Raw genomic sequence first — 24,390 nt, 5'->3', positions numbered from 1 at the left:
TGATACCCGGAGTAAAATACATGATTGTGGGAAAGTCCTATGGAATATGTGAAGCGAGCACAACCGAGCATTTCCCAGCTCCCTTCTCGCTGTACTTAAACCTTGTTTGCAACTGCCAATATCAATCTACTCATACCTCTGCTGTTGTTTAAAACCACAACTTTTCCTCTGTTTGCTTTATTCAAATGTATGCTTTTGTTTAAAACTGCCATTTTAAAATGTGCCTTCTCTTTGCTTTCCTCTCCCACACTCACTTAATGCAAACACAGGGTTGTGCTGAAGTACCACAGATCCTCCAACGAGGGCTGCCTTACAGTTATAAATACATGGAAGAAATAAAAAAATCAAATACCAGGGAATTAAAATTCTATAACTTTTTACTACATTTTCTAACAAGGACCATGTCCTGGGAGTCCTCAGACTCCATATTAAAGTTGTCTGCATCTATCAGTGAGAGTAGATACATTCAGGCACAACATTGCATACAAATGTATTTATCTGCATATCACATATGTTGCTGTTTGGGAGCACATAGGCTACAGATTGAAACAGGACAGCTGCTTGTGAAAAAGGAAACCAGGAAGGCCTTGCTCTGAAAGGAGAATTGGGAAAGAGACAAAAAGCAAAAGGCACCTCCCTTCCTCTAAGCTCATTGGGAGCTGTGGTGGAAACCAGAGGGTGAGGTAATGGCCACTTATGCAGTCCTGGGGTGGGTGGTGGTTGCAGCCTATAGAAATGGGTCCTGACGCCCAGGAGGAATACTGGCCTGGGTGGCCGGTAGTTGGAAACACCCTGTGCTGGCTGTATAGGAGGGCGGGAGTTCCTGCCAGGCCCAATTCTAAATTCTGGCCAATCAGACCAGTCCATGGTGGCATGGGTTGGAATCAGACCGGAGTGGAGCAAGCTTTTTTTCAGTCTACCCTTGTCAGGAGTATGGGCAGGAGTCAGGCTCTGGGGCCTGTAGTGCTTTGCAGGACTGGGGCCTGCCTCAGCTTGTGCTGGGGAAGCAAGGCATGGCCACACAGGTGAAGACATCAGCTTGTGCTGGAGAGGCAAGGAGTAGTCACCCAGGTGAGGCCACTTGAGATCTCACTGCACCTGGTGGCAGGAGCTGGGAGGGATAAAAGCCCAGCATTTCTCTTCAGCTCTTTGCCACAGCAACGCTATCCTTGCCTGGTTGCATCTGGCCTCTTGATCCTTGCTCCGTGGACCCTTGCCTTGCCGACGTCTTGATCCTTGCTCCTTGGACCCTTGCCTTGCCGACGCCTTGATCCTTGCTCCTTGGACCCTTGCCTTGCCGACGTCTTGATCCTTGCTCCTTGGACCCTTGCCTTGCCGACGTCTTGATCCCTGCTCCTTGGACCCTTGCCTTGCCGACGCCTTGCTTCTTGTTCTTTGAGCCTTCGCCATGCTTCTTGTTCCTTGAGCCTTCACCGTGCTTCTTGTTCCTTGAGCCTTTGCCTTGCTACTTGACTCCCAGACCTTCGCCTTCGCCTCTGCCTTGCTCCTTGACCCTGCGACTGCCTGCTGCTGGACCCTCAGCCCTGCACCTGTTCCTGCTTCTACACCACCATCTTGCCTCTAGTCCTGACGCCCGTCGACCGGACCGTGACAACCCTCTGGGTTTAAAAAGGCCTGCTGTCCCCAATCTCAGGACCACAGTCAGCCAAAAAGCACACCCTCCCATCTCTCCCTCATATTCATGCTTTAGGGCTTGTTGTATATTAACATTTCTTCCTACAGGTCCCCCTTCCTAAAGGGACCCCTGACCATTAGGTCCAGTCATCACCGACTCTGGGGTTGTGGCGCTCATCTCACATTATTGGTTGAGGGAGCTGGCGTACAGCTTCCAGGTCATGTGGCCAGTATGACTAAGCTGCTTCTGGTGAACCAGAGCAGTGCACGGAAACGCCGTTTACCTTCCCGTTGTAGCAGTACCTATTTTTCTACTTGCACTTTGACGTGCTTTCAAACTGCTAGGTTGGCAGGAGCTGGGACCGAGCAACGGGAGCTCACCCTGTCATGGGGATTCGAACTGCCGACCTTCTGATCGGCAAGCCCTAGGCTCTGTGGTGTAACCCATAGTGCCACCCACATCCTATAGGTTGTGCATTGCAATTCCTGGCCGCCTTGTGGTTCTTTAATGGGTGCTGTATTTGGAGCCGGGAAGGAATTTGGTTGCAAACAGATTGGCCCCATTTCCAGGTTTTGCTTTCCCCATAGCAAGTGCTTTTTAAAAAGAAATAGGGGGGAAAAGGTGCCAGTACTCACCCTGAAGTTGTTACAGTAAGTGCCACACTTTTAATCTTTGTATAAAAAATGTGTCAGTACTGCGCACAGTTGAGCGCCCCGAGAAAAAAAGCACTGCCCATAGCAATAGTCACAACTTTGGCAGATATAGGCATTGGGGTGGAATCCTTAGCCTACCATGTCATGGTCCAAAAGCCAAGGCATGCGGCAGATGGGCCAAAGAGCTTCCTTCAGCAACTGTCATCCCTCATTCTTCCACTAGGAGGCTGGGAGGGATACATACCCAATGCCTAAGCCAAAGGCTACTGACACCTGGAATCAATAAAGTTGTGGCCAGTGTCAAATCCCAGAATGTTGTCTTGTCCAGTTTGATTAAGCTTTGCTCCCGAGGGATGGGTCACTGCAAGTGGAACCGCAATGGCTGCTAGTTTTCCCCCAAACTCTGTTCCCTTCACAGCTACCTGTATGTGCAAAATCAATGAGCAATGTAACCCTAAAATTTTGTAGATCTGCCCCAGGAAGCATTAAAAGTTACCTCTTCTGTCCCACAAAGCTACTAGTTGGTTTTGTCTGACTCAGGACTTTTTTTCATCTGGAATTCACCAGAACGCTTTGGTGTGTTCTGGCACCTCTTTGGTGTGCTCTGTGTTGCGCGACAGAGGCTGCAGGTGAAAAAGATAAGCTATTTAAGGGGTGAGCTCCTCTAAGAAAAGCTCCATAACTTCTTTGACTGGTCAAACTATTTGACTGAGTACTTATAGTATTAATGAGCTTTCAAATTTCATTGTAGTATTCAGAAGAAAATATACTCACGTTTTCACGGATAGGCCTTCTGTGTACAGTATGATGGGCTCTCATGGCATTCTGCCGTTTTTTCCACAGGGGAATCCGTTTTTTGCAGATACTTCGCATGCTTCATGTAGACCGACAGGGTGGCACTTGGAGGCTCTTGGGATCTGTTGTATTCATACATCGTCAGGTATTGAGTATGGGAAGGTTATTGAATATGTTTAACAGGCTTTTTTTTTTTACACCTGTAAAGCTCTTATTCTAACATCAGTTATGGTGAAAATGAACTCGCCTAGAAATGTAGGGTTTGGGGCAATCTACAAGTGTGTTCTTTTTTTTATCCCTGGCCTCAGCAGTACATAGGCACGGTGAGGCAAGGCTCCCTAGTGCCTGAGATAGCTCTGTACAGGCTTTGGGCTGGATCCTGCATAACAGCAGAGCAGCTGCCATTCTCAGACTGAGCCTTGAACAAGAGATGCAGCTCTATCTCAGAGCCTTCCATGAGAGAGGCCCATGAGAGAGCCAGTGTGGTGTAGTGGTTAAGAGCGGTAGACTCGTAATCTGGTGAACCGGGTCTCTGCTCCTCCACATGCAGCTGCTGGGTGACCTTGGGCTAGTCACACTTCTCTGAAGTCTCTCAACCCCACTCACCTCACAGAGTGTTTGTTGTGGGGGAGGAAGGGAAAGGAGAATGTTAGCCGCTTTGAGACTCCTTCAGGTAGTGATAAAGCGGGCTATCAAATCCAAACTCTTCTTCTTCCTGCTTTAGCAGTCATTAACTCTGACAGAGACTCGGGTTCCATAATAATAATAATAATAATAATAATAATAATAATAATAATAATAATAAATAATAATAAATTTTATTATTCATACCCCGCCCATCTGGCTGGGTTTCCCCAGCCACTCTGGGCGGCTTCCAACAAAATATTAAAAGACAATGGTCTGTTAAATATTTAAAGCTTCCCTAAACAGGGCTGCCTTCAGATGTCTTCTTTAGGGCTCCTGAACTGGCAGCCCTGGAACTGGAGGAAGGCAATGCAACACCCTCCTGGTGCAATGGGCGCCTCTTGCATGAGTGCTGCCAGTTTCGTATACACATCTGGGGCTGGCCCTGAGGGCAATTTTCTTTCCTACTTTGAACATCAGTCTCATCCCTTAAGAAGGGGAGTCTAACCTCAGGGTCATGGCATTATAGGACAGGATCCTAAATTTGTGTTTTTTCTTCCCCAACAATAATAATTATCATTATTTATTAGATTTATATACTGCCCTTCATCATGAGATCTCAGGGTGGTTCATAGGATAAAAATACAAAGTATACACACAAGTAAATAGTTAAAACCAAAACAAGACAATAACCTCCACAAACACATTTAAAAGGCTGTAGAATATTAATCAGCCTTATTTTTTAAGAAAAAAATACAAATGAACGTGCAACACTTAAGAACAGTTTAAAACAACCCCATCCCAAATAAACAACACCCACCCAAGTTAAAAACCCCTCCTCATTAAAACCATAATTTTAGCATAAAGGGGCTGGCCCACAACCTCGTCTTCGTTCCACCCCCAAAGGAACAACCCCCTTTGGTGTCGTCTGCTTTGGGGGCAGCCCCACCCTTTGGGTAGGCTGGCTTTATAGAGCCGTCCCAGCAACTGGGGCCCTTCTAGCTGGGGCAGCAGGTGTTTCCCATGCTGCCTGCCTGCCTGCCCAGGGTTTGGGTACCTAAAAATGACTGCAGTTAGTCCTATAGGGATCCATGTTGGACCCTCAGCTGTATTGACAAACAGGGTGCCAGTACATTTAGCTGCTAACTTGAATCACTTTGGAGTGCTTCACTGGCTAGACTTCAAGCATACCCTTGGATATGGCCCAGGCTCTGGCCAACCAGCTCACAGCAGTGGTGGGGTTTGTTTTTGCTTTTTAAAATAAGATTTACTCTAGTCTATGTTCACCAGAAATGCATACAAAATTTTGTGTGAATATGTATAAAAGCTAGCATATCAACTCAAAGGTGAGACATGACTGCCACAGGTCATAAAGCAGACCAGCATCACTGGATATGTTTTATTAAAAATATGAAATGGTTAAGAATATTTTTTTTTAACCAAAATCAGCATTTGTACAAAGAGATTTGTACTATGTCCAATCAGTAATCCAGTTTTGTTCCTATTAGGAACTAATAACTACACTGTATATTGGATTCTTGGGATTGATCTTCTCATCGTACTTCGTCTATCTCGCTGAGAAGGATGCAGTGGATGAGGAGGGACAAACAGGGTTTTCCAGTTATGCTGACGCTCTCTGGTGGGGTGTGGTAAGTGCATCTCTTGCTTTCTCTCAGTGAAATATTCAGAAGAAGGAATTGGATTGAAATTAGTCTTAAGAGTAATAGTACAAAAATACTCTGTGATGCAGGTTGTGGAAGAGAAGCAAGTAACCCCAAAGTTACTTTGCAAAGTGCTTAAATCTGAACATTTCATATTAAAAATAAATAATTTAAATATTGCTATACATGCATGAATCAAACCTGTGAAGTTAACGGTATTCTTGGTGTAAGGCAAAACCATCATCAGCCAATTAAATTGCTTGGGAATGGATTCAGAGGAGCAGAAGAAAGTACTTTTTTCATTCACAGCATAATTAACAGGGAAATTGTTGCCACTGGTTGTGGTGATAAGTACCTTCTTTTGCTTCTCTTCATCTATTCCCAGTCAGGAGCATATGGAGGTTGACCACTGGAAAAAGATGCTAGACCACATTGATTTGGAACCTAATCTCACAGGGCTCCACTTACATTCTCATTATTTTTTACCTGAGTCATGCACAAGAGCAGTGTGAATGAGCATTATGGCCATTGTGCCCCATTGTGGCGGCGGAGGTAGCAGCCTAGTCAGAGCCTCCCGTCTTCAATCAAGCTTTTAAGTAGTTTTTAGTCACCTTTTGATCCTAAGTTCACACTTAAAGTGTTATATTAGTTGCCTTATCACTTCGTTTTCTTTAGTTTTTAGTTTTTTGTGGTACTATTTTATTGTTTTATGGTTTTACGGCTCAACTCGACTTAGCATAACACTGAACGCCCAATGAAGATTGATTGTAGCCCTGGCGACTAACTTGCAGTTTCGTTTTCATCTACTGGTTGTTTTTCATCTACTAGTTAAAAGACCTAGCTTTGGCTCGATAGAACTCTGCTAACTCCTTGGAACGCTCTGAAAGCCAGGATTGACTTCCCGCTCTTACCCCGCTTGGGTGGTGAGCCTATTTGGGCTCGCCCGCAAAGGCTGATGGATCCTGATGGATTCCATCAGGCCTTGCGGGACCCTGCTCCCCCTGGCGGCTCACTAGATGAGCTGGTCGAGAACTGGAATAACCAGCTCTTGGCGGCCATCAATGAGATTGCACCTAAGCGCCCTCTGCGACCCCGCCGAAACTGGGCCCCCTGGTTTACTGAGGAGCTTTGGAAAATGAAGCGGGACCTCAGATGGCTAGAGCAAGTATGGTGGCGTGCTCGCGACGGAGCCTCAAGAACATCTTATAGGAAACTTATGAAAGCCTATGAGATGGCGGTGAAAGCTGCAAAGAAGTCTTACTTCTCAGCTTCCATTGCATCCGCTAGCTCTCGCCCAGCACAACTTTTCAGAATAATTAGGTCTCTAACAACCCTAGAGGAACAGCCAAATTTAAATACGAATTTGACCCATAGCTGTGAGGCATTTGCGAGCTTTTTTGCGGAGAAAGTCTTGATATTCCACCGTGACCTCCCTGCCAATTTGGATACAATAACAGAACTGGAGGCCCCTCAACTGTCTTCGAGTCCAGTATTGGACCAATTCGATCGGATACTCCCTGCCGATGTAGACAGATTCCTCCGAGCTGGAAGGCCCACCACTTTGACCCGTGCCCTTCCTGGCTGATTAGAGCGTGTCCAGATGAGGTACGGGCCCCCCTGGGTGAGATCATCAACTTGTCTCTTGGCACAGAGACTTTCCCAGAGGAGTTGAAGGAAGTAGTAGTGCATCCGCTCTTAAAGAAAACATCTCTAGATCCTTTAGATCTATCCAATTATCGTCCGGTTTCGAATCTTCCGTACCTGGGTAAGATAATTGAGAGAGCGGTTGCCGAACAGCTTGGTAGGTTTCTGGATGAAACATCGGCTCTAGATCCATTTCAGTCCGGCTTTCGCCCTGGTCATGGGACCGAGACGGCTCTGGTCGCCTTAACAGATGATCTCCATAGACAGCTAGATCGAGGTGGGTCGGGACTGCTGATTCTTTTAGATTTGTCAGCAGCCTTCGATATGGTCGATCACGAACTTTTAGACCACCGCCTTGCTGACGTGGGGATTCAGGGCACAGTCCAACAATGGCTGCGCTCCTTTATCTCAGGTCGGAGACAGAGGGTGGCGCTAGGGAGGGAGTTGTCGCCGCGGCACTCCTTGGTGTGTGGAGTCCCGCAAGGCGCAATCCTTTCCCTGATGCTTTTTAATATCTTTATGCGCCCCCTTGCCCAGAATGTCTGGAGTTTTGGGCTGGGTTGTCATCAATATGCAGATGACACCCAGATCTATCTGTTGATGGACGGCTGCCCTGCCTCGGCCCCGGACACACTCACCAGGTGCTTGGAAGCTGTGGCTGGATGGCTACGTGGGAGCCGGTTGAAGCTAAATCCTTTGAAGACAGAGGTCCTCTGGCTGGGTCGGGACGACATGATGTTGGGGGGCCAACTCCCATCTCTTGCAGGGGCTCAATTAGTGCCAGCGCCTTCTGTCAAGAGTTTGGGTGTAACCTTTGATGCCTCCCTTTCCATGGAGGCGCAGGTTGCAGCCACTGCTAAGGTGACATTTACGGTATCAAGCAGTTGGTCCCTTACCTCTCTTGGATCTGGCCACAGTGATCCATGCGACGGTCACCTCCAGGCTTGATTATTGTAACTCGCTCTATGCGGGGCTGCCCTTGAAGCTGACCCAGAAACTCCAGCGGGTGCAGAACGCCGTGGCGAGGCTCCTTACGGGGTCCTGGCCATGGGATCCCATTCATCCAGTGCTTTACCAGCTGCACTGGCTCCCGGTGGAGTACAGGATCAGGTTTAAGGCGCTGGTTTTTGACCTTAAAAGCCCTATGCGGCTTGAGACCCTTGTACCTACGGGACCGCCTCTCCCGATATGCCCCACGGAGGACCTTAAGGTCCACAAACAACAATATTCTGGAGATCCCGAGTCATAAGGTGGCTAGATTGGCCTCTACTTGGGCCAGGGCCTTTTCAGTATTGGCCCCAACTTGGTGGGACGCTCTTTCACAGGAGACCAGGGCCCTGTGGGATTTGTCATCGTTCCACAGGGCCTGCAAGACAGAGCTGTTCCGCCTGGCCTTTGGGCTGGACTTAGTCTGACCCCTGTGTTTTCCTCCCTCATGGCTTGGATTTATGGTCTACTTAAAATGAGGCTGCATTATAAATTTTAATATTGTATTTTAATCTGTATTTTAATTAATTGCTTTTTATGTTTTATTGTAATTTTATTGGTGTTAGCTGCCCTGAGCCTGGTTTTGACTGGGGAGGGCGGGGTATAAATAAAAAAATTATTATTATAATTATTATAATTATTTATTATAGTCATTTATATCCCTTATTTCTGCATACAAATCCTTTCAAGCTGGCCCAGAACAAAGCAGAAGACCATAACAGATAGAGTCAAGACAGCATCAAATTTGAAGTACTGTACAGTATTCAAACATGCCAGCAGGAAGGAGCTCATATATAAACACACATCAATACTGAAGTTATAACTCTACTGCATCTTACTGGTCACTTGACTCTCCAAGAGCAATCCTAAGCACATACACAGAGTGTGACCAAAACATCAAGATAGATAAACCTAGAAATAAGCTGACAAACCCATGTTAAAATTGGGGCCCCCCTCCCAATGCATGTCACAAGCACCCCTCCCAGTGAACTGAATCCTGATTCAATACTCTGCTGTGTCCCGCCCACCCACCATGCTTCAGGTGAACTTACACTGATCTTGTACATATAAGCAATTCAAATAAGTGCTTATGTTTTGGGAGGTTGTGAAATTCCCCTGAATATTTCGTTAATGCTGCAAAACTGCCCCAGGGAGAGGGGCCGTGATATTGGAGCTGCTGCCCTGGCTAGCCGCACTCTGCACTGCTGCCTCCTATGGCAGACTAGCACAATTGGTTTCCCCAGAGCTTGTGCTTGGAGAAGGATTAGCTACATCTGACAGAAATGCACAGTACTTCAATTTTAAATCTCTACAAATGTGAACCAGCTTTCAGACTAGTGTCATTACAGCCTTTTTGTAAACTATTTTTCATCTATTGTACAGGTAACAGTCACTACTATTGGCTATGGTGATAAAGTGCCACAGACATGGATTGGCAAGACAATTGCGTCTTGCTTCTCTGTGTTTGCCATCTCTTTCTTTGCTCTTCCAGCGGTGAGTGCAGACCTTAAATAATTATTAAGTCAGTTTGTAAACATTGCTGGTGTCTTCAAGAAAGTGGTGGATATATACAATGTATTGCTTACCTGCAGTGTAGCATGCTTTGTCAGCACCTGGGGTGGGTGCGCACCTGAGGGTGCGGAGGGTGAAAAGAGCCTGCTGCACCAGCCCAGGCCTTGCTACTGCTGGAGAGACCCCCTCCCACTGTGCAGGGGGGGGGAGCCCTGCTGGCCAACGCAGACCTTGGATCATCCTAGCCTTGCAAAGCAGCTGGGGGCTGGCAGGGTGGGGCGAGGAGATAACTATGCAGTGCCCCCCCCCCCGGAAAAATGTGCCTGAGGCCATCACCCCGGCAGGACACCCCCCGCTATACCCCTGTCGCTTACTGCAGATTCCATATCTTACTTTTACATGTAAGCATTAAATGCAGTTTTCTTCAACAAATAACTGCTTTTCGACTTTCAGGGCATCCTGGGTTCCGGCTTTGCACTTAAGGTACAACAGAAACAACGTCAAAAACATTTCAACAGGCAAATACCTGCAGCAGCATCTCTAATTCAGGTAAATACTTGATGAAGAAATAGGAGAAAGTGAACCGAAGTTTGTAACTTCTCACCATCCCAACAAAAGAGATTACAAAGAGCAATACTCCGCTACAGAGTCTTGGTATTAACTAAGGATTTTGGAGACTGAGCTGTAATGTTCCACTATTTGCAGTGCATATGTGGGGCATTTCAATGAACTTGAAAGGGCCAAATTTGTCCTAGATAGTGGTAGTGGCAGTGGTAAAAGGTAAAGGGGCCCCTGACCATTAGGTCCAGTCGTGAACGACTCTTGGGTTGTGCGCTCATCTCACTCTATAGGCTGAGGGAGCCAGCGTTTGTCCACAGACAGCTTCCGGGTCATGTGGTGAACCAGAGCAGCACATGGAAACGCCATTTACCTTCCCACTGTTGCAGTACCTATTTATCTACTTGCACTTTGACGTGCTTTCGAACTGCTAGGTTGGCAGGAGCTGGGACCGAGCAACAGGAGCTCACCCCATTGCAGGGATTCGAACCGCCGACCTTCTGATCAGCAAGTCCTAGGCTCTGTGGTTTAGACCCCAGCGCCACCCGCGTCCCGGTGGCAGTGGTAGCAGCCACCATTTTATTCCCAGAACACCCTTGGGGTGATAGTATATAGTGAAGTAGAGTTGTGTATAGAGGAATCCTGGGGAAACATGGCAGCAACCAGAAGGAGCTCTTTTGCTGACATGAAACAGGCTGTGGTGTATGTGCGTCAAGGCCAGTTACTTCCAGACCCAATATAACCTGTCCATTCTCTCCAAATATTGCACCAAATATGTCATTGGAGAAGCCCAACCTTGAGGCGAGGACTTCCCCTGGGCCAGGCCTAGCCCACTCAGGAGTTGCCTCAGGGTAGGGAGCTCGGGGCAGCTGGGAGGGGTGCTGCCTCCACGCCCCCGCCTGGCCTTTTATGACTCCCTAGGCCACCTCCAGGCTGCAGAGGAGGAGGCAGTATGTGTGCCACATTCTCAAAAACCGATCCAAAAGAGGCAACACGTAGACCGATGATTAAAGGGCAAAATATATGTCTTTATGAACTGCAGCGAAGCAATAGTCAGCTGTACAATCTATGTAACTAAATTCATCCAGTGAGACAATGATCCGGATAATCGCACTGTTTCAGCGTAGTCCTCTTCAGTATACAACAACAAAGAATATATAGAATGACAAAGAATATATAGGTGGCCATGGCACACCGAAGCATCTCTAAAATCCTGATACCTCCCCCTGTGACATATAATTCTTATTATTCAAAAAGTGAACTCCTATCCACATGGAGGAAGCCTAAAAGAAGGCCATTCACTGTTAATAACTCATTCTCAAATTGCCCCCCTTAAAAATTGCCCCCTACCAGACTTTTAGGAGACATCTGAAGGCAGCCCTGATTAGGGAAGCTTTTAATGTTTAATAGATTATTGTATTTTAATGTCTGTTGGAAGCCGCCCAGAGTGGTATATATTATTTATTTATTTATTTATTTATTTATTTATTTATTTATTTATGATGTTCTCTGTCGAGACATGAGTCAACAGTGTGATGCAGCAGCTAAAAAAGCCAATGCAATTCTGGGCTGCATCAAGAGGAGTATAGCATCTAGATCAAGGGAAGTAATAGTACCACTGTATTCCGCTCTGGTCAGACCTCACCTGGAGTACTGTGTCCCCTTTCCTGGGAAAAAGTGACCCTGAGCATAGCTGTCAAGTTTTCCCTTTTCTCGTGAGGAAGCCTATTCAGCAGAAGGGAACTTCACTTTAAAAAAGGGAGAACTTGACAGCTATGACCCTGAATCAGGCACAGCAACGTATCATGGATCGTCACAGGGTGGGGGCAGCCACAGGGATAACCCACAGCAACGCTTGGGAGGGTCAACTAGTACCTCTATAAAAGCAGAATGGGTGGCAAGGGAGAACTGCATTTGAACTAATTTTTTCCACAATACCTGTGGTAGAAATCTTTTGCACTGTTCATGCAGGACAAGTAACACTAATTAATTACAGAAAGGTTATGTACTGTCCCTCTTTATATATAGTATTAGCAAGAGCTGTTTTTATGTCCTGCAGACTCTGTGGAGGTGTTATGCAGCAGAGAAGTCATACAATTCCACAGCCACATGGAAGATCTATGTCACCCCAGCTCAAAACGCAAAGAAAACAGCAGCACCATCTAGCCCAAATCTCAGAAAACAGGTCAGAAGGAGCACATTGGTTTATTAGTTACATTTATAACTTGCCTTTCCATCCAACACAGAATACATGGTTTGGAAACTCCATAGAATCAGTTCAGGTGTTAGGAGAACCGGAGAACCTGTTGAAGTAAAATTCAGGACTCATCCAAACTTACCTTTTTAGGCACATGTCTGTGCTTTAAAGCGCTGTATCCGAGCACTTTTTTCTTGTACCCAGCCACTTCCCTCAGAAAAACCTGCTTTTTAATGCTGAATTGGAACAAATGGCAATTTGGGTTTTCCACAGGTTGCTGTTTGCTCTGGTTCAGCAGTAAAGAGCGGGTTTTTGCAGGGAAAGTGCTGGGGCAAAAGAAAAAGGGCTGTTGTGTAAAGAGCTTCAAACCACAGACCTGTGCCTAGAAATGCGTAGCAAAGGTAAGTGTGGGTGAGCTTTAAACCTGTCACTAGACAGATGAATTTCTATGATACCTGTTGTCTTACACACCACTTTTAAGATGCTCCCAGCCTCTAATTCTCTGATGCTACTGGGAAGCCTTAATCTAAATAAGGCATTTGAATATAAGCTGTCCTGGGAATCTGTTGAGGGGCAAGATATCAAACAAACAAACAAACAAACAAACAACTACTATTTAGCAGCTGACTTGTAACTGGTTCCCAAATGCACATTTGTCACTGTGGTCTTCAAGAATCAAGTGATATGTTAGGGTTGCCATACATCTGGGATTTCCCGGACATATGTGGAATACTGGAGTCGGCAGCAGTGTCCGGGAAGAAATCGGTAAGATGTATGGCAGCCCATGTTGGCAGTGCCATTTTTGCCGATTTCCCATAAACAATTTTGGGCAGAACGAAAAAAAGTTCAACAATGTTGATATGTGTATGAGAGTGAGCCCATCACAATTTTTAATTAATTCATAATGTGCGTGAAGGAGGCCCTAGTGCCACAGTCCTGCACTAACTTTCCTGTGTATAAACCCCATTGAACCCAATGGAACTCTGAGTAGACTTGTGTAGGACTGAATGGTAAGTATGGTCTGGACCAGGCATCCCCAAACTGCGGCCCTCCAGATGTTTTGGCCTACAACTCCCATGATCCCTAGCTAACAGGACCAGTGGTCAGGGATGATAGGGTTGTAGTCCAAAACATCTGGAGGGCCAAAGTTTGGGGATGCCTGGTCTGGACAGCTGTAGAGGTCCCTATGTAGGTACCCCACATTTCCTGTAAGAATCTAGTAACCACATTTTCAGGATGTTGGGGTATGACAGTCATTTCTTCAGAGAGCAAAAATACCTGTGTTATAGCTGAAGGCTGACTTCATATGGGGTAGCTAAGCTGTGGTTCTATGGCAGGCAGAAAAGACAGAACAGTGTATCAGGTGAACATTAATATGGTCTGTGGTTGCCAACTTCTTAAGAAATCTCAGTTGAAAATGTATGCTGATTCTTTCAAATGAACCCTTTAAAAATGTATGCAAGTCTCAACTTGCCCACACACCATTTATTTCAGTTATTTATACACTTCTTAATCACTGGGGTTTCCAAGCCTCTTACTGTAGAAGTTGAAATTTTTGTATGATACTTTTTTTTGGCATGGAAATGGTTTTATTACAGAGCAGAAGATACAAAAGGAAAGGAAAACCTGGGCGTGATAATGGTTCCACACCTATAATGAATCCAGGGGAGACAGCGTTGCCTATTCCACAAATTACTTATGACCATATCAGTCAGCGAGAAGACAAGAAAGAGATGAGTTTCTACCTTGATGAACCTGGAGGTAACTTACTATCTTACAATGAATCTTTTATGTATACAGACAGCAGCCATGAGTTTATTTTTCAGTTGTTGGTTTAGTTCTCGTTGACCATCATGTTAAACCATAGTTAAACATTAGCTGTGGTTTAACATGAGCAAGCAGCATGCTGATACATGCTGCTCATATCATAAATGCCCATTTCACACCCAATTCTCCCATCTTTCCTATGCTGGCAGAAACAAACCAGAAGCTATCTTAGCAATAAAGGTAAAGGTAAAGGGACCCCAGACCATTAGGTCCAGTCGTGACCGACTCTGGGTTTGTGGTGCTCATCTCGCTTTATTGGCCGAGGGAGCCGGCGTACAGCTTTCGGGTCATGTGGCCAGCATGACTCAGGCCCCTTCTGGCGAACCAGAGCAGCACATGGAAATGCCATTTACCTTCCCGCTGGACTTGCACTTGCACTTGTGACATGCTTTCGAACTGCTAGGTTGGCAGGAGCTGGGACTGAGTATCGGGAGCTCACCCCATCACGGGGATTCGAACAGCTGACCTTCTGATCGGCAAGGCCTAGGCTCTGTGGTTTAACCCACAGCGCCACCCGCATCCCGATCTTAGCAATATATGGAGATAAATAAACAAGGAGTGCCAGTTTGAACATAACAGTTAGGCTGTTTCCTTTGCAAAGGAATGGAGAAAGAGTGGTGCATGGGTATCCAAGGCAGGTGAAAAAAGCAGATTGAGCTGAAATTAGGTCAAGAGAGGAAATGGTTTAACAGGTTTCTTGCTTGCTCATCTTCTGTTCCGATGTGTTCTTCTGACTACCACAAGCTCCTGATATAGGTGGGTAAAGCTCAGATTAGGGTTTCACATGCAACTTCTTTTAAAATGGAAATCCTGCAGAGTTTAATCTGTTCCAGCATCTGTTCTCAGTGCTGGAGCTTAATCCTGGAATATATGTGGGGAAATTAAAATGCATGTGAGTATATAAAGAATGCATTTCCCTCATCAATGAGCTCTTTTACTTGAGGAATGAGGGGTAGCCGTGGTGTTTGCTTCCATAACCTACTGTCACTCTTAAGACCGTCAAGGTCCACCCTCTAAAAGCACAGGGCCCAGTTTGCTTGCTTTTCAACACAGGAGTTCCTGAAAGCTCTAATTTTGTAAGCAAACTTGGGAGGGCTACTGATTTTGTGCACTGACATACATGTACGCTGACCGCAGAAAGGTACTGCTAAAATGGGTTGTTAGGAAGTAGATACTTAATGTATATGTAACATATTTTGAGAGTATTTTGCTCTTCCTCAGAGGCAACTGAAAGAAAGTGAAACTAAAGGCAAAAACATATATCCAACTGCAAGGAATATTCTTAGTGTATTTGTACTTCTGTGTATGTTCATAAAACACTTCCATAGTACTTTTCTGAGATCTATTTCCCTGTTTGACTTTTTTGGTACTGTGATATTTCTCAGACTGTACTACATATTTTTGGTTGTTCTACTGTCCTGATTATCTGCTAGTTCACCTGTAGGTAGAGATGGGAGAGAAATTTGATTCAGTTTGCATTTAAACCTACCTAATTCGTACTTTCCAAAACAATACAAGAACCAAAACACAGCCGTCCTTAAAAATTCACACTTCTCTGAATTTTGCAATGCAGTTATCCAGCCAAGTAATGTGTGCAAAAATTCATATACTTGGGTAAAGTGTGCATAGAGCTGCATGTATGTAACATGCAAATGTGCATTATATTAGTAGAAATTGCATTTTGAAAATGTGTCCATTTGGGAGAACATGCACTAATATTCTGATAAATTAAATGAGGACTTGGGGAAAATCCACAAAGTAATGTGGAAATATGGAGAGCTGAACTAAAGATTGGAAAAATGAGAAACCATTTTGGAAAGTTTCACCCACCCCTACCTTTAAGGCTATTTAATCTCTAACCACCCCTTCAGAAAAGGGAGTTCGTGTTCTCATGGTGTAAAGTTCTTCACCTGACAGCCACTGCATTCTCCTGTAACAAAAGGAACACACATATCTGTGGTGGACAGATGGTGAAATGCTCATATCCATTGGAAATGATAATTTTTGCCCAGTGTCTCTCAAAATAGAGTATTACTTTTCTAAACAATGGAATTCAGTAATGGCAAGTGACCAAACCACAGCAATCATGGGCAATACAATCCAGGTTCATCACCACATTTGATCCAAATGTGGGTAGGTTTTGAATGATAGGCAATGTTCACTGATTATCCCACCCTGCCATTCCTTAATGTTGGTAAGAAATCTTGCAGCCACCAAAAAGGTTTGACATCTGCTGCAACGTTGATAGCCACTTCATGTGTTCAGTATCCCAGGTTAAACCAGAGTTTCCCCACCTAGACTCCAACAAGCATTCTGTACCTTTAAGAGCTGCGTGGAAGAGAAAATATGCTTTGTGCAGCTTCCACTTCCACTTTAGCATGGTAGTGGGAAAAAGCTGTGCATGGTGAAATATTCCTTTCCATTCAGTTCTTGTGGGTTCAGGAAACCTTTGTGTAACAATTATAGTCTGTCTGAGAAGCCTACTTAAGATAACGTCAAGACCACCATGGCAAGAGAATTTGTGATCAAATAGAAAGCTCAGTTGTGAATATCACATCCTAATCATTTTGGGTGGGTTAGCTGGCATGTGCTTTACTGCATCACTCTTTTGTTAAAAAGAACAGAGGTGGGAGAGAGAGGAAGGCAGAAGCACTTTAGATGGTGGGGCCTCAGACTCCTAGAGGTCTGCTTGCTACCTGAGCATTCGAGGAGCTGGGTTTGTTTGTTGCATTCGTATACTTCTTTTATGCCAACTAACCCAAGGTGGAATACAGTTTTAATTTACTAAAACAAATAAATTAAATATTTTGATGTTAATTTGCCTGCCTACCTCATTCTCTACTTCCTTTCCACAGAGCAATTGTTGAAACAAGGTCTGATGTTGCCTTTGGCTCAGGTAGTGTCCATTGGCCCTTACTGGGATGGGTGACACTCTGATTGGAGCAGGCCCTGATATTATCACAGGACAGAGGATGTCTGTTGGTGTTGTGATGGGGAGGGGAGAAGACAGTCCAACTGGATCAGGCCTTGATATTGCCTTTGTCTGCCTCCATTAATTCCCACCACCATTACACCATATTAAAAAGGTAAAGGTAAAGGACCCCTGACAGTTAAGTCCAGCCGCCAGACTTTCCCAGTCCAGGAATGACCGTAGCTGTTGAACCAGCCACAGTTATTAAAAGGCTGTTGATGGCCCTCTCATTAATGTGATTTGTAGATGTTTGTTCATACATGGTTGTGTATAATAAAAATAACTTGGTAGTTGTTAAACAATCTCTTGTTCTTCTAAAAATAATAGATGTATTCTTAGGATAAGAATCCAGGGATTCATCTAGCAGATGGAACATATTAATCACTGCCAGCCTCTCAAAGCTGTCATGTCGGAGCAGTTACTGTTGAATATATCAAAATTGCCCAGAACATCACAATGACGAATGTCTGCTGGGAATAGAACAATAATTCTCAGTTTGGGATTTAGGTTTTAGGACTTTTTAGAGCTGTGTTTGCACACAGTACCTTTTCCCTTTGAGATCAGACTGTAGAGCAGGCACCCCCAGACTGCGGCCCTCCAGATGTTTTGGCCTACAACTCCCATGATCCCTAGCTAACAGGACCAGTGGTCGGGGAAGATGGGAATTGTAGTCCAAAACATCTGGAGGGCCGAAGTTTGGGGATGCCTGCTGTAGAGGCTTCTTCTCAATAGCAAGTATGCGTTTTGGACTTCATAACAATGAGCAGCGCCGTCTTAAGCGCCCCTGTCACCATGGTGCGCCGGATCTCTCCGGCGCTCTTCCGCCCCATTTCCCAACGCAGTGGGCGGGTGGGCGCGGCGCTGCTGTGCGGCGGGCGGGCAGACACAGCGCGATCTCTCCGGCGCCCTCCCGCCCCGTTTCCCAGCGCGGTGGGCAGGTGGGCGCCGCGCGCAGCTGTGCGGCGGACTGGCCAGCGGGCGGGCGGGCGCAGCTCGCGGCGCCCTCCTGGCGGGCCGGCGCCATGGTGCCCTGCGCCACCGGGGGTCTACGATGAGCCGGCCCTGACAATGAGTCCTCTCCTTATTCTAATTCAATGTTACTAATAATTCTGTAAGGGCCGGTGCTCTGGAGACAAGCTGGTAGTTGCACCAAGAAGCAACTGACTGGTTTGCGAGCAGCTCAAAGTAAGAAGTTAGACCACTGTCAGGTGCTAGATTATAGGCCCAGGTGGAAACTTATTGGCCCTTGTGTTATGCTTTGCTACCAACTCCAGTGTCATCCTTCTGATTATCTGCAGTATGGACACTATTTGCACAAATTCTGTCTGCAACTGTATGGAAGCTTACTGACAGATTATGAAAATTAATGTTATCCTCTCCCCTACATTTGCGTTGTCTGTGGTATCTTGTAGTGCTCTGAACCAAGCAAGCAATGCTCAACAGAAACATGACAATGGTCAAGACTGTAGCTTGGGTTCTACTCAGGGACGCAAAATAATTCAAGTAAGGCACAAAGGTACAGAGTGGGATAGGATTCTTCTCTTCAGCAAAGGCTTGGTTGGTTAAATGCCCTCTAGTAAAGGATCTTCACTGATTCACGTTTAATTTGTGGCGTTATATCAACCTGATCTGGGATGAGCTGCTGCTCTGTTCAAATGACAGTTCTATGTGGGGGATTGTAGGAGCAGGGCTTAAATTTGCTTTCATTTATTAGCTAGGCCCTTGACCCGTGGATGGTGCATAATGGGGACAGGTTACTTGAGGGATGTGTGGCAGACTCCTGGCTGTGAGAAACATGGTGCGGTTGGATCCAATTTCACAGCTTGCAACATAGAAAGAGTGACCATTTGCAGAACTGAGGCTGAACTTTAAAAGCTTCTTTAAATCTTTTTATAGAAACATGCATTGAAAGAGTCCGAAATACTTACTTTAATGTGGAAGAGCCAATGTGGTGCCCCCCAGACAGTAAGCCCCAGTCACCAAACCAATGGTTAGGGACGACAGGAGCAGCACAGGTTGTAGTCTGGTAGCAGGGAACCAACATGAGCTAACCCTGTTATAACAGGGTTATAACAAGTAATTGCATATCGTTTGCCTTATTGGGCTCTGCTGCTATGTGCAATAAAATAGAGGTGGCTGAAGCTGTTTTTAGTCACCCACCACCCTCTTCTCAAATCAGCCATCTCTCTCTACCTCTAAAATGTTCCACTTCTTCTGGTGTGATGCTGTTCTGACATGGTCTTAGAGCGGGTCAGGAAAAAGGAAGGATGACTGTCAAACAATGGCATCACACCCTGAGTGTGTCTTCTATGCAGGGTCGTCTTAAGCCTATCCAGCGCTGTGGTTCAAAGATCCCTACGGTGCCCCCCCCCTTTCCCCAGCCAAAAGAGCCCTAGTCCTTCGCACATTTACTGATGAATCAATCCCAAAGTCAGCGGGCCTTCCTAGAAAGTCACTTTTCCCTCAGGAGCGCCTGTGCAGGGCGAGAAGTGCAGGCTGCTCTCTGTGCCCGAATTTAGGCGAGGGGTGTGTGGCACAGCCCCATTTAGCACACGTTCGCTTTCTCGGGAGGAAGCCCGACTGAGTTCGCTGCGAATTGCTTCTAAGTTTGCGTGGGCGGAAGCCGCGTCAAACTCAGTGGGACTTACTTCAGAGTAAGCGCGCCTCGGAGGCTCCGGCTGCAAGCACCTTCCTTCCCCCAGTAATGGCATAGGACTGGTCTGCTTTCATTCCCTGCGTCCCCCCCCCCCCCGTTAAAACAGTTAAGACTAAAAGTGCTTGGGCAAAGGCTTGCAGTCCCGTCCGCATTTGTGAGCAAATTCTATTTAACGCCAGCACCCCGAAGCGGTCCAGCAGCGCCCCGTTGTCGCAGTCGTGTGGGCAGCTCTTTGCCTGGGTGCGCTTGGCGCCCAGCAGCCTCTCAGGCAGTGGCGGCGACAGCAGCAGCAGCAGTGGGCGGGCGGGCGGGTGTGGAAGGGCGCAGCAGCAGAGCTATCCCGGCTGGCGGAGCCTCCCCAACGAGGCTCGGAGGCAGGAGGCGGCGAGCCGGGTGCACAGCAATCAGCCTCCCTCCCTCCCTCCCTCTCTGGTGTGCGCGCCCCGCCTGGGAAGCGGGTGCGATCCCTGGTGGGTGCCCCTCCAGCCCTTTCCTGCCACTGCGCAGGACTGGAGGAGGGTGCACGCCCAGCCTTAGGCGCACCTTCCACGTCCCTGCTGCGCCCAGCGCCCTGGTGCAATGCGCCAGTGAACCCAATAGGAAGGATGGCTCTGCTTCTGTGGGTGGACAAATCTGACAGCTCTGGTTTCTCTGCTTCCCATTTTCCTTGTCTTCTGTTTGGTTCTCCACATTTCCACTTCAGTTTGCTTTGTTTCCTAGTGAAGTGCTGGATTAGATGCTGCAGGTGTGTGGCTGGCCTGGCCTTTGACACCTGAGATATAGATATATTAGGACCCACCCTTTTTATTGATAGTTATCTATCTTAATTGTTTTAAATATTTTAAGAAAATGGCAACCATCCCTGGGACCTTAAAGTAAAGGGTGGGTATGAACACAACACTGCCATGGGACAGAAGGTTAGTTCTGGGTTGAGGAGTAGAATAGGCTCAGAATGACCGCTCCCCACATCAAACGGGGAGGGGACGGGACTTTTGCACGGTTGCACGCAGCCTCCTGGATCCCAGAGTGGCCCCTGGTAGTTCAGACTGGCATCCTCCCCAGGCTGAAAACCTGGGGTCTCCGCCTACCTCAGCCAATTGGCCAATCCCGCCTGGGGAGGCATTGCCAGGGGATTGGCCAGGTAAGGGGAGGGATCATCCAGCACACACAACAGAAGGTGAATCTTACCTGGGAAGCAGCAGTCGGCTCCAGAGCTTTCCCCACCCTCCACACCCTCATTGAAGTCTTATTTGGCGGTTTCAGGCCTTGGACAGAATCCTTTAGACTATCTTCCTAAATTGGGTGTGTGTGTGTGTGTGAAGCGGTGACCCACGCCCCCTTGTGGCAGTGATACCAGGGTTCCCCATTAAAGGGGTCTTGAGGGGAGGCATTGTCCATATGCCGAGAGGTTGTCATTGCTCTCCCCTCCAGCAGCAGCAAACAGGGGGGGGGGCTCTCTGCTTTAACATATATTCTCCAGAGCCAGCCCAATCCCCACACTTTCTAGATAACCCTGAAGTCTCCCAGATCCCCGGCTGGGGACTGGGAGGGATAAACGCCCAATGCCTGAGCCAAGGTCTCCCTACATCTGAATCTTAATAAAGTTGTGGCCAATTTGAATCCCATAGCAAATTGTCTTGAGTCATTATTCCGCTCGGGGGTTGCCTGGGTTTGGGGGACTCTGCCTGTCCTCGCAAAGGCGCCACATTGCAATCAGGGTCAGGTTTGAAGGGACTGTGCGTATTTATATCCAAAATATATTAATGTGGAGGGTTGCATCCCCTCAGCCCCTCAGTTTTTTTTGTTTAAGGCAATGGTGGGAACCCTCTGGCCCCTGGACCTAACTAGGCCAGTCCTGCATTCCCATCTGGGCTGTGGGGCCATTTCAGCTAAAGTCACGCCCAACTGTCCATCACCTGAAGTCATATGACACCAGCTTGGTGAAGCACCACATTCAAACGGAAGAATCGGGAGTGCACTCAGTGTCAAATTCAAGCCAGAGCTGCAAAATGCATTTACGAGTGTACTCCAGTTCTTCCCTTGCAGCCACAGAAGGAAGTTACAGTCTCCTGACATAATATAATTCACCCCACCTAATTCTTAAAGTGAACCACCCTTTGACTAGTTACAGGTAGGTAGCCGTGTTGGTCTGACATAGTCGAAACAAAAAATAAAATAAAATTCCTTCCAGTAGCACCTTAGAGACCAACTTAAGTTTGTCTTTGGTATGAGCTTTCATGTGCATGAAGTGAAGCTCATACCAATGACAAACTTAGTTGGTCTCTAAGGTGCTACTGGAAGGAATTTTATTTTTTGTTTCACCCTTTAACTAGATTCAGTTCCCCACTCTGGCTTAGAGCACGTGGCACAAGTGCGTCACTGTCCCCCTTAGTGCTTTTGAAAATGGGGAGCTGGCGCTGCATCTTTGTCCTAGAATCCTAGGTGTGTGATTGATGCCTGTAGCATCCTGGACAGGCTCACACAGTTTGCTATCTCCATTTTGGGATCTGAGTTTTAAACTGACCTTATAGCTATAATATCCAGGCCTAATTTTTGTTTTCCTTCATCTCTGTACCTCCTGTTCTGTGTAACATCTTCCTGATGCAGAACTCAAGCGTTTTCCACTATTTTATGACATTTTGGCTGGTCCTAATGAAGGTATCAACCAATTATGGATTTTGTTTCCTTTTTTATTACCAACCAACACCTTTGGCTTTTTTGTTTCCATCTGAAAGACTTGGGTGTTTCTGATGGGTATTTCCTATTGATGATCCACTTGAAGGTTATCATGCTTGTTGGTCACCAGATCAGAGCCTGGGTTGCTTCCGGGGCAGCATGAGAATCTTCACTGGTGATTTTCCCTCCTCAGTTCAGTTTAGAAATGGCTTTCTTAAGCCAAACTTAGTTGAGTTGAAACTGCCTTTCTGAATACCGTGTTTCTCACATTATAAGTCATGTCTTATATTAATTTTTTCCTGAAAAAAACACAGCATGGCTTATTTTCAAGGGATGTCTTAATTAAAAAATAAGTACCGGTACCGGTATCTGTGCAGACGACAGACCTGCTCCCACCGGGTCTTCGCGCGCGGCAGGCAGAGGCTGCAGCCGGGTCCTGGGGCTGCGCGCGCGGCAGGCAGAGGCTGCAGCCGGGTCCTGGGGCTGCGCGCGCGGCAGGCAGAGGCTGCAGCCGGGTCCTGGGGCTGCGCGCGCGGCAGGCAGAGGCTGCAGCCGGGTCCTGGGGCTGCGCGCGCGGCAGGCAGAGGCTGCAGCCGGGTCCTGGGGCTGCGCGCGCGGCAGGCAGAGGCTGCAGCCGGGTCCTGGGGCTGCGCGCGCGGCAGGCAGAGGCTGCAGCCGGGTCCTGGGGCTGCGCGCGCGGCAGGCAGAGGCTGCAGCCGGGTCCTGGGGCTGCACGCGCGGCAGGCAGAGGCTGCAGCCGGGTACTGGGGCTGCGCGCGCTGCGCGCTGAGGCTGCAGCCGGGTCCCGGGTGTCCGTGCGCAAAGGCTACAGCCGGGTTCTGGGGCTGCACGCGCTGCGCGCTGAGGCTGCAGCCAGGTCTCGGGGGTTAACGCGGCAGCAGCAACCCTTCTTTGCCACAGACCTTCTTCCACCACCCGGTACGGCTTATTTTCGAGGTATGCCTTATATTTTTCCACCTCAGGAAAATCCTGCCATGCCTTATTTTGTAGGGATGCCTTAAAATATGAGAAACACGGTACATTGCACCTTCTTCCCCACTAGGTCTTACACGGATGTTCAAGCAGACAGGTAGGTTGGAAACTTTTCGTGAGAGATGCGTGTCATGGCCCCATATAACTTCATACACTCTCTATTTCATCCACTTACACAATGGAACTTATACCCCTGATTTCTTAATCAAACTCTTTCCTGATTTTCGTAACGTGTTTAACATGGCAGTGTCTGAATAAAAAGCTGAGCTTTGGCTTATTACAATAAGAGTAAGAAATAGGCCCAAACAAGCAACATAAATTGTGTGCACGGTGGAATGTTGGGGCATTTTTGCTTATTTGTATCATTTTGCCTATAACTTCATATCTTCCCCGATGAGTATGTGCTTCAGGAGACAAATGAGAGTTTGAGTTTAGCCGCATCACAAGCAATGGTGGATTTACCTGGATTCACTCAATGGAGCATATTTCTGAGTAGAAGTGCCTTTATTCACTGGGAATTACAGTGAGGGAACAATAGACACCCCCCTGCTTCCAAAGAACACACACTTAGCAAGCCAAGCCCAAAGCCCTGTCTTCTCTCCATACTATTCCAACTTTCAAAATATTTCCTTATTTATTTTTCTCCTAATCCTTCCCTTTGGTTGGCATGGGGCAGCAACTGAGTCAGAGCCAACATTCAAGCTCTTGTTTCAGGGCTCAAGATCAGTGTTAGCTAGCTGTTGTGTGTGTGAGAGCGACAGACCCACCCCCTACACACATACCACACACACACACACCCAAACATAATACGCGCTTATTTCCCCATCTATAACTGGCAAAAGCTTTACAACCACTACGCAACCAACAGCAGATCCACTGATGCCTGCTTCCATAACTGCATTGCAGCACCAGACCAAACCTAGAAGTGTATCGTCCTTCTTGTGTAGTGGAGAAAATCCTGCATTTGGGGACATCGCAGGGGTCAGCACACCCAGAGTGC

General features: G+C 47.0%; 1 protein-coding gene across 1 annotated transcript in view; it reads left to right on the top strand.

Annotated features, from left to right (window-relative positions):
• The window catches only part of LOC118096523 (potassium voltage-gated channel subfamily KQT member 1-like), a 265,503-nt gene that overhangs the window by 22,970 nt on the left and 218,143 nt on the right, over positions 1 to 24,390 (top strand). Inside the window, exons 5-10 of the mRNA XM_035138468.2 lie at positions 3,133 to 3,229; positions 5,217 to 5,357; positions 9,384 to 9,494; positions 9,966 to 10,061; positions 12,130 to 12,255; positions 13,866 to 14,048. Coding sequence (XP_034994359.1) covers positions 3,133 to 3,229; positions 5,217 to 5,357; positions 9,384 to 9,494; positions 9,966 to 10,061; positions 12,130 to 12,255; positions 13,866 to 14,048 — 754 coding nt within the window. The remainder of the gene's footprint in view (positions 1 to 3,132; positions 3,230 to 5,216; positions 5,358 to 9,383; positions 9,495 to 9,965; positions 10,062 to 12,129; positions 12,256 to 13,865; positions 14,049 to 24,390) is intronic.

This window comes from Zootoca vivipara, chromosome 5 (genome assembly GCF_963506605.1).
Source record: "Zootoca vivipara chromosome 5, rZooViv1.1, whole genome shotgun sequence".
Classification (NCBI taxonomy): Eukaryota; Metazoa; Chordata; class Lepidosauria; order Squamata; family Lacertidae; genus Zootoca; species Zootoca vivipara.
This window is presented reverse-complemented; position numbering and strand designations above follow the sequence as displayed.